Source organism: Brienomyrus brachyistius, chromosome 22 (genome assembly GCF_023856365.1).
Source record: "Brienomyrus brachyistius isolate T26 chromosome 22, BBRACH_0.4, whole genome shotgun sequence".
Lineage (NCBI taxonomy): Eukaryota > Metazoa > Chordata > Actinopteri > Osteoglossiformes > Mormyridae > Brienomyrus > Brienomyrus brachyistius.
Window position 1 is genome coordinate 7,018,273 of NC_064554.1, and position 10,845 is coordinate 7,029,117.

The window sequence follows — 10,845 nt, forward strand, 5'->3', positions numbered from 1 at the left end:
GCACATTAGTGTGAATCGTACAAATGGGGCCTTGGTGGAGTGCTTTACTAAACACAAGCTACAAAGCATCACACCGATTAGCGGAGAACAAGAAGGAATCCGGGAAACCAAGTGCCCAGTGTCTGTATGACAATAGACGAGGGAAACTGATGCAAAGCTGTAATCATCATGAAAGAGCGTTAACCACACGGAAAGAGCGTTAACCACACGGAAAGAGCGTTAACCACACAGAAAGAGCGTTAACCACACAGGTTCCTCCACTGGAGACACTTTCGTGGAAACATTGTCAAATTTAATGCATATTCACTGTTCAGTTTCCAAGCTTCAAAAGCATGGTTTCCTGCATGAAATCTTACCATGGACTGTTAGATATGTTCTTCTTATTAATTTACCCTGCATCATAGATACAGAGCAACATACAAAATCCTAAACCCAAAATCTTGTTGTGGCTCCCTCCAGTGCCAATAAAAAGATGTTTTTAGGAACAATAAAAGAAGAGTGATGAAGAGGAGAGGCAGTAGGTATGACCCCCGTCATCTGGTTGGAAGGGAACACAAAAAGACTTAAATTTTCCACTATCACAGCCCAAGAAATGTGACAACATCATGCATCCAGTGTGGTACCTACACAGAACATCATGTATTATCATGATGTAATTCTAAAAATGGAATTCTACAGTGGGAGAGAGGGGCAATTTTTTCCCCCAAAAACTGCAGTGTTTTCCTCTAATCATGAGAAACAGTGCCCTAGGCTTTTCCCCCCTCCCTGCTCCCAGTAACACCACTCCTGCTCGCCGTCACTTCTGCATACAGGGATGTCCAGCAACAGGACGACTCTCTACATGAAAGTTGAATGAGTAAAATCAGCTAACGGTCATGCATGTGGTGTCAGGTGTTTCCTGCCTACCAGTGATATCTCTGAGACATAAAGCATTATATATAGTGTTTTTAGTGGTGGTTCAGTCGATAGGATTTCAGTCCTCGAGTCATTTGTTCGTTATCTTTTAATGTTATGTCCATATTTATATTATATTATAATATTATGTGTTTTATTGTAAACAAACTATAAATTCTCTCTTATTTGTCTGTTTTGCAATCTGAGAGGTATTTGCCCTCAATCAGGAAACATGGCTGGTAGCATAATTTAAAATTTATCGTAATTAGCTAATCCATAGCACACAGGGCTGTAAATCAAAAGTACAAAAAGGAGGTGGAACACGGAATGAACAATTTGACTGTGGAGGCCAAAGAATCGCCGTTTATTTGTCTGTGTTTTTCTCCAGCAGGAATGTAAACACATTAGAGGTGAAATAAGATGTGTTGACTTCTCTTTTTTCTCCACGCGAACGGGCCTGTGAATTAGCGCAGAGTCACGTGACCGCGAAACGGGGCAATCGCGGCAGTGAATCAAACACGGGGCCGGGTCGTTTGAATTCACTCCGCACAGCCGAAATCTAATTAATATGTAAATTTCACATTGTTTATTAGTTCTTTATTCATTTTTCTTTTTTTTTCAGCAGAGAGCGGCTTCTAGGTTAGGAGGGAATTATTCTGGGCTGTTAACAGGATATCTGGCAAAGCCCTGACGGTCCGTAATCCAGCATTTTAAATACGATTGACTAATATATGTCTTGTGCTGTAGTGTCGAACCTCAAGCCATCGGAGGATGGCTAATAATTTTTTACTAGACCAAAGTAATTAAAGAGCATCATACCATCTAAATTTGTAATGAAACACTTTAGCATAATCATGCAACACAGTAGGGCTCCAAATGAATTAATTATAAGAAGTATTGTAGATAAATTAATTTATTTGGACGCTATTGTTTTTGGGCTTAAATTCCTGCGGTTAAATCTTTGAAGGGTCTCCTAGATGATAGCCTCTTTTTTTTTAACTTGCTCTTAGATGTAATACAAATGTGGAGCCCATTCTGGAACATTCCCGCTGAAGTTATTCTGGTTTTCCGGACAGCTCTGCAGACATTTACCAATCACATCTGGTCCTTTTCACGTGAGCCTGGGAAACACCGGGACTCCAGCCAGGTTATCTCCACTCCTGATTCAGGTAACCCCCCCCCCCAGGTGACGTGCTCCTTGTTCCAAACTCCCACCCCCGTGCCTCACAAACATCCGAACACAGTGGCTGGTTACATTTCCTAGCCGAGTTAATCCCAGGCCAGGGGGGTCGTCCAGACCTTCCCCTGGACTCTTCAGGAACTGAGCAGTACAATTTGCATCGCCGACCCCACCCCCCCCACCCCAGCAAACCCCCCATCCCACCCCACCACCCCCACGGAGCCATTTACCTCTCCCAGAGCCAGTCCGAGATATTAATTAAGATAAATTCCACCTCCACGTCTGAAATTCAGCTATCCAGCAAATTCATCAAAATTATGTTAATTATTTCTGTAGGGCAGCAGAATTATTACCTCTTTCGTGTCTGATTTATATTAATATTCATAATTTAATAATTCAGCATCACGGTCCATCTGGCTCGGGAGCGTCGCGCTGTAGCATTTTCGCCACGGCAACAACAAAGAGAAGGAGTGGGGAGACCCCCGACTGCTCGCCTGAGCCCCCCCGCAAGGCACTCGCTGACACATGCATCTAAAGGGACCCGCGACACCCCCCTGGCATCCTGACAAACAAAACAAAAAAGTCTGTGCCGCGTCCGCTGAGCAATTCCACCGCACTGTACTGCTACTGTAAATATTTTTAGAGGCGCCTGTGTCACCCGCTCTCAGCCCGGCAGGTAAGCGGAGCAATTCACAATTTTTTTTTAACGCTGTAATTTGACATAATTAATGCCTACATTACTGCTGATAATTTAGCTGCTTAATTAAACTCAGAGGAGATAATTAAGGCAAAGCTACTGCTTGGGTTGCTAATTGTTTTTGTCATTATTTTGGGGGTCCGGGCAGCTGTCGAGCGAGCCGCTCCACGCTGTCAGGTGACAGGTCACGTGACCGCCGAGGGAGGAGGTTGCCCCCGAGCCATTGGCGGAGGAGGTCCATCATTAGGTGGCATGCCCCCCCCCAGCCCCACCGCTGCTGTTTGGGAGGTGCAGAGAAAGATGGCATCTGGGTGGCTGTTTGCCGTTCTTTGGAGTGACGGGCCCCTTTTCTAATGGGGGGGGGGGGGTCCTAGATGCTCCTGCTGACAGCCTGAGAGGGGGCACTGGTGTGTTTGGGCTGCTTTCCCTGGTCCCGTCGTTAGTTTGGCCAGTGCGAGTGATGGTGGGGGGGGGTCTGTACCATGCATCTGCGGTAGAGCACGGGGGGAGGTGGGAGGGGGCAGCATGGCCACACCGGGCTGGGAAACAGATCGGCATTTGGCAGCAGCCAGGCACTAATTGGGCCGAGGGCAACGTAAGAACGCCTCCAATTGTTTCAAAGGCACATTTGGAAGGAGATCCTGACCCTCTCGTCTAAATGACATTTCCCTGGGATCGTGACACAGCTGCTGCCTCTTAACCCGTTCCAGGACACGGTAACACTGCGGCCTGTAATGAAGGGACGGGTCCGGGAGTGATCACAGTGGATGGGGGTCAGCGTGCAACGGCAGTGTCAAACACGCCTGCGGCTTAATGCTCAAAGAAGTAGCTGCTGTTTATTTTCTCAAATGAAAATTCTTTCAACACCAACAAAGAACATTAGCTTATGCTAGCATGTCTAGCATTAGCTTTACGGCATAAAAATCAAGAAACAACATGAAAAATACATCTCTTCAGAATCCTGGAATATCTGATGTACATCCTGTGCAGAGAACAGCCTGTTATTGAGGTATGGATGAGGGATTTTATTAATAAATGCAGGAGGGTAAAGTTATACAAAATTCATGACCATCATATTCGATTTGTAGCTGAGGCATCCAAAATCTGATTCAGGCGGGATGCATGGAAGGCTAATTTATACACCTTTACAAACTCTTTTCAGAGTCAGGGCTCTCTGCTCATGGGCACATGTAAGTACTCTTTCTTCAACTAAATGTCCAAAGCGTCCTGCAATGGACCGGCATCCCCAGCACGGTGTTTCCTGCGATGGACCAGCATCCCCAGCACGGTGTTTCCTGCGATGGACCGGCATCCCCAGCAGGCTGTTTCCTGCGATAGACCGGCATCCCCAGCTGGGTATTCCTGCGATGGACCGGTATTCCCAGCAAGGTGTTCCTGGGTCTCCTGCGATGGACTGGCATCCCCAGCAGGATGTTTCCTGTGATGGACCGGCATCCTCAGCAGGGTGTTTCCTGGGATGGACCGGCATCCCCAACAGGCTGTTTCCTGCGATGGACCGGCATCCCCAGCAGGCTGTTTCCTGCGATGGACCGGCATCCCCAGCAGGGGTGTTTCCTGCGATGGACCGGCATCCCCAGCAGGGGTGTTTCCTGCGATGGACCGGCATCCCCAGCAGGGTGTTTCCTGCGATGGACCGGCATCCCCAGTAGGCTGTTTCCTGCGATGGACCGGCATCCAAAACAGGGCGTTTCCTGCGATGGACTGGCATCCCCAGCACGGTGTTTCCTGCGATGGACAGGCATCCCCAGCAGGGCGTTTCCTGCGATGGACCGGCATCCCCAGCAGGGCGTTTCCTGCGATGGACCGGCATCCCCAGCAGGGCGTTTCCTGCGATGGACCGGCATCCCCAGCAGGGTGTTTCCTGCGATGGACCGGCATCCCCAGCAGGGCGTTTCCTGCGATGGACCGGCATCCCCAGCAGGGTGTTTCCTGCGATGGACCGGCATCCCCAGCAGGGCGTTTCCTGCGATGGACCGGCATCCCCAGCAGGCTGTTTCCTGCGATGGACCGGCATCCCCAGCAGGGCGTTTCCTGCGATGGACCGGCATCCCCAGCAGGGTGTTTCCTGCGATGGATCGGCATCCCCAGCAGGGTGTTCCTGGGTTTCCTCGATAGGCTCCAGGCTCCCATGACCCTTCTGTTCTGCATTGGTTTGATATTCCGAATCATTTCCACCTGGCCTGCAGCACAGGAATCGGACAGGGGAATCATTCCCCTTAAATTCAGGAATGAAAGCCTTCGTACCTCTGCAGCAACGTTTTGACAAGCACTTGAAATTTTATTTTACAAGGAAAAGATGTTATTTAAATTCCAATTAAGCTAAGAGTACCTTAATTAAGGACCACACTCTCATCACTATAACTACCAGAAAAAAATGTTGATATGAAATAATGTCTTTGGACTGGGAGATTCACTAATTATTTTGAATTCTACGTTTTAAAAAGATTTATGAAAACTCTTTTTCTTTGCTGTTTGGTTTTTTGTTCACATCTGCTATTTAATATCCTGCAAGGGCGTAACTTTGGCTGAAACATTGGGGGGGGGTTGAGGTCTCCACCCATTACAGGAGAAACATGATTATTGGGGGGGGGGCTTGTATTAGCTGGTTTTGATTTATTGGAGGGGGGGGCTACAATACCCCCATCCCCCTGTAATTTACGCCCATGATATCCAGCAACAGTAAAATATTGTGATTTGAGGCATTTCTTGTAGTTACAAATAAATTGAAAACCATTATATTTAATACTTCAACTTACATTAAAAAATCAAACCTGATTTTTCTTAGCTGGAACAATTCAGCCAGTGGTGATTAAGTCAACGGACATGTGATTGTTTACGACAGAGCCATGAATCGCTTGTCTGCAGCAAATCATGAAAGCCATCATAACACAACCCAGATATATTTTCGTTTTAGGAAAACGTTTAGTGAATCATGCAAACTGTGCCGGTGTCCTTCTCTGACACCAAGTTCCAGTCATAATCATAAGTGTAATAAGTGATATATTGCTCAGTAATTGGTAATGTTTATGTCTTAAAAACCAAGACAAAGCAACATGAAAACATATACAGCACTGTGCAAAAGTCTTAGGCGGTCAAAGGAAATGTTTAAACCTATTTATCTATCTGGTGGATATATATTTATTCAGAACAAAAAAACACAGTTTAACATCAGAATATATGCATATCACGACTAGCACAATAAAAACTAACAATTTCTTTTCTTCAAAAAGTTACTGATATCTAGTTGGATGGCTAGATGAACACCGCTTCGGTGCCCAAACCTCTCCTCAGGGGCACCCCAGCCATTCCATGTATTTGATCAGGTTGTTCACAAATTCACTTAATTAATAGATTTAAATAGTTTTAAACGTCAATGAGGTATAGTTTAGTTAAACTAGGCGTGCTAGTGGTTCAGTCACAAATATACATGTGAATACAGGGGTGACTTTAGGAGATTGTTTGAAACAGCTAAACTAGCACATATTTATAAACATAAAATCATAGTTTTACATGAACATAAAGATTATTTCTATGACTATCTAAGACTTTTGTGCAGTTCTGTACATGTCCTAAAATCAGACAGGAATCGGCCGCTGGGTTACATGCAATGCACCCTTTTAAAGTCAAGGACTTCAAAAGATTCAGTCTACAGGCTGTACTTGGTCCATGACAAAGGTACCAACAGACCAAGCCAACCAAAGCACGCGGGATTGCATATTTCACTGGAACAACGCAGCGATGCAGGATAGGGATATCTTCACTTATGAAAACTCCAGCAGGGGGAGAGAATAGCTAACAATATATCTGACAGGCGCCCTGAACACAGTACCTCTGACCTAACCGCCCAGACCCAAGACTACCTGCGGCGATCAGACATGCCAGAGAAAGTCAATGTGCTCCTGATAGCCTCAAACGTGTATATGGCGTGAAGAGACCTAAGTATCAATATTTCAAATGTAATGTGGTGTCATAATGGAACAGAAATAAGCTAAGTGCCTAATCAGCTGACCCAATTTGATAAGCCACTTCAGATATTCAATGATCAGTGCCACTTCGTGAATAGCCACAGCTGATGGAAGCACTGCGTTTCGATCGCAGGCCCAAAGGACAGGCGGAGATGTCTCTCATGGTGTTCCCTTCCAATGAAGTTTAATCAGACCGCCGTAAAGCGATTAACGTTTTTTGGGCCCGTGTCAATCAAGCCGCGGCAGAATAATATACGGCCGGCGTTCTCACAAACGTCAGGACAGTGGTGACCACGTTCCGACGCCCGTTAATGAGTATGCTTTATCCACCAGTGTGCACGGGGCGTTGCAAGAGAAAAAGGATTCCCCAAAGTTCACGCGCATCTGTTTTCCGCAGTTCAGCAAGTTACTGAGCGAGGGAGGCGAAGGAAATAGTCAGACGGCATGAATGTACCCCAAGATTCACAGGCTAGTGATGAAAAAAGGTTAAACCCAGAAGAAAAAAAAACACGGCGCGTAATTAAATTACATAAATTTGCATGTTCTGCTGATATGTCCTAAGTAAAATATGCTCTTTCGCACTGTAAAGAAAGTAGCAAAACAGCATTGTGTAATATATATGCTAATTTATAGGAGCGCTCACTCCAGGTTTAATCCCCTAATTCTTTTTACCAATGAAATATTTGTTGCCATAAATGTATGAACAAGGTATCACTAAAAACCGAAGCTGCAGGGCAAAGTGCTTCCAGCATATAATATCAGGAGTTACCTTTATATTTATATATCATAAATTAAATATATCTTTTTATTTAGTGAAGTACTACATGTAAAAAGCAGGCAAACCTACAAACAAATGAAACTGAGAGCGCTGATCACGTGGATCTCAGTTTTCATTCCAGTTTTAGCACCTGGAAGTACCACTTTCTCAGCTTTTTTTAATTCAATACATGTAGTCGTTAAATGGACCCTAATTAACGAGCATTTGCCGTCAATCCAATCGGAAGGACCGGAACGTTCTGCGACTACGGAGGACCGGGAGATCCAGAGGGCGGCGCAGCGGGCTGGCGGGGGGTTCGGACAGCTGGTGTGACTGGGCTCACTGCTGTTCGCCTCAAAGCCAGTGACGTAATCGGCCACGTTTGACAGACACCAAAGAAGACAGCGCCTGATCTGCATTAACCTCTTCAGGTAAGACAGAAAGGCATATCTAACTAACCAGGCCTGGCTATGAGGCAGAGAACCCATCGACTGTCACCTGAACCTTAACCTGTTGATGCCCCCCCTCCCCCATGGCAATGCATCGCCGTTCAGAGAGATCTGCTGAAAAGGCTTGTTCTTCCTGATCTCCCAGCTTCCTTTGTAACAATCCTTGAAATGCTTCAGGAAAGACAATGGCTCAAGAGGGGGGCCACTTGAGGAGGACACTTGGGACGCTAAAATTTGAACCAGGACACTAATAGCCATCATGCATCAGTCTGCCAGGCCATACGGGGTTAAACTTTTGAGGGTTCATTAGACAACACGCATCTGCTGTGTAGGGAAGCTACTGTGCCAGTTTGACATGTTAGCATCTTTTAGCGGCTCTTCTGCTCACAAAGGAGGATTTATTCTATTCAGGTTCTGTTATTCTACAAGCCTCGTTGTCACAATGAAGTGTACTGTTGCCAAAAATGTAATTTGTTTGCTAATTAGTATCACGCTAACACTGATACTACAAGTCAATGGAAAATAAGGCGCGCGCGCACACGCACACACACACACACACACACCGCCTCCATTTTTACTCAGATGCTAAATTAATCCCCGGGGGAAGGTTGTGAATCTGGTTTGGAATTTTGTTAAAAGGCTTAAAATGTCAGAATGTGAAGACGTACATTTCCAAAGAGAATGTATTTAACCAGGAAAATGTGCTAGCCCCAAATTGATGGGGTTAACGCTTTAATTGCAGCTCCGAGATGTCACGGAAATCACTCTACAGCAGCTTAAGGAAAAGCGCAGGTTGACGCTGTATGTTATAAAGGTGACACAGGTTCTTAAGCCTGGAGAAAATATGACCGTCATCTTAATTATTCATCATGACACGTTTTACCAAACTGCCACTACAACAAATTAAATATTTTGCCGTCTGGAAGTCACACAATCAAATTCTCATTTACATTCTACTCGCTTCTTTTTCTCATTTTTTTTTCAAATCCCATCATTTCCTACAGTATCAGCATCAAAAAATTTCCTGCCATAATTATTTATCAGCATCGTAGCAATTAGCGGTTTGCTGCTCTGACCCGCGGAAGCGTAATTCGCGGGACGCGTGCTTTAGGAATTCGCGGTAGCACGTGAACAATGGAGCACAGATGGGAACAAAATGAATGCAATGGTCACGTCTGCTTCCTCCCTGGCATCCTGCCAAGGGTAACCTCCTCAGCTACTGAAAAACAAAAGATTTAAATGACTCCCATGGCCATGAGGAATCTGCAGTCGTGTGAAGCTAAATAAATAAAAATCATTTCCGCTGGCTATTAAAGCTCAGAAAGATTCCACGTACTCCAAAGCTAAGATAAATTATCACAAAAACTGTAGGTTTCTCAGCAAAATCACAAAAAATATTTAACGACTGAGTGAATGACCAGGTGCGATGCACATACATGGAAGTTACTACAGTCCTGTGTGTGTTAAATAGTCGATTTGATGCCCCGTCCTGGGTTATTCCCTGACTTGTTCCTGTAGCTTCAGGGATAGGCTCCAGACCCCTTGACCAGGCATATGACAAGTGGATATAGAAAATGGATGAAGGGATGGATGGAAGGAAATTAAATTTGTGCTTAAAACATTAGCTAAACATCTCAGAGGGAAGGTCTCTGCCCCCCCCAAAAAAAAGACACAATAGTTAACATATATAGCAAATGTTTCTTAGTAAACAAATGCATTTTGGGTGTGCAGGCTACAGGAACATCCCCACACCCTGTAGATTGTCACGAATACCATCTTTACTAAGCTGCGCCCAGTGCAAATCTGAGGCAAGTAATCCACTGAACTGGTCTAGTGTGAGGCTAGGCTCACACATAAACGTTATTTAGAGTTGCATTACGGGTGGGAAAGTCATTTCTGTCGCGGGGCTTTTTTTCTAGATCCATAAAACCAGAGGGAGTCACTAGGCCGAGGCCTGCAGGCTCCTCACATATGGCACACAAATCTACCTCAGTAGCAATGCTAAAGTAACACTACAGCGGAATGTCCGAGCAGAAGCACACAGACAAATCTTAGCGTCCCAGAAATAATGTGGCAGGACCAGGTCTTTTTTTGGGAGGGGACAACGATTCATCCGAAACCCTAGAAAGACGCTCCGTCAAATCAACTAGCCATGCTTCTGTGTTTTTTCTTGCCTTCCTGCCTGTTTGTTTAGGGGCAGCTGCCTTTATGTTGACAAACATCTTCTTGACGAAGGAAAAGCAGCAGACTCATTCGGAGCGCGCTCTCTCAGTACCTCTACCTCAGTGGCCGCTGGGGCTTATACTGCAACATAACCGAGGACTGCCAACTCTTACGCAAGAAATCTTACGGCAAATCTATATTATTCCGTTATAAAACTAAAATTAGCTACATCAAAAGCCATGGGGTACTTTGCAAACTCTACAGACTATTTACAAGGTAATAAATCTGTTACATACATGTGAATGCCTGTGCAAACTTGCTGCGAATTTAAATCCCACTCCAGTCAGCTGGCTAAACTTGGCGGATTTATCATATGAAGATATTCGAATTTTATTCAGTTATGTTATGGCCGTTATCGTGCAGTAGCCTGAGCCAGTTGCCGGCAACTGACCACGATGGTGAAACCTGCAATGTTAGCTTGCTACAATCTTAAGTGAGGAAAACGATGAGACAATAACATATAATAACACATTTTTATTTATTTAGCTAACCACAGGACGGAAACACCAGCAGCAACAGAAAAAGTTATGTAAATTGTGGCATGAAATTAAACTATCAAACGATGGACATTAGACAGTGGACATAGGCTTACATGCTGCCATGAAATACTGCCTTCGGTTTAGGCTACGTAGAACTATGCTTCGGCAATATTTAATTTT

At 45.0% G+C, this 10,845-nt stretch overlaps 1 protein-coding gene and 1 long non-coding RNA gene across 2 annotated transcripts; one reads left to right on the forward strand and one right to left on the reverse strand.

Annotated features, from left to right (window-relative positions):
- The first annotated feature begins 1,521 nt into the window (after positions 1 to 1,521).
- Positions 1,522 to 3,070, forward strand: LOC125717413 (uncharacterized). The gene is made up of 3 exons (XR_007384530.1): positions 1,522 to 1,587; positions 1,971 to 2,063; positions 2,920 to 3,070. It is a non-coding gene; the product is annotated as an uncharacterized LOC125717413 (long non-coding RNA).
- Positions 3,071 to 3,738: 668 nt separating this feature from the next.
- On the reverse strand, positions 3,739 to 10,486 carry LOC125717403 (uncharacterized). The gene is made up of 2 exons (XM_048990297.1): positions 10,423 to 10,486; positions 3,739 to 4,972 (listed from the first exon to the last, which is right to left on the reverse strand). Exon 2 carries the CDS (start codon positions 4,959 to 4,961, stop codon positions 3,981 to 3,983), a length of 981 nt encoding a protein of 326 aa, XP_048846254.1. The 5' UTR covers positions 4,962 to 4,972; positions 10,423 to 10,486; the 3' UTR covers positions 3,739 to 3,980.
- Positions 10,487 to 10,845: the final 359 nt, after the last annotated feature.

What these genes read in the sequence shown, in the direction of transcription:
- LOC125717403 (XM_048990297.1), bottom strand. Translation starts at nt 4,961, where the DNA reads ATGATTCGGAATATCAAACCAATGCAGAACAGAAGGGTCATGGGAGCC.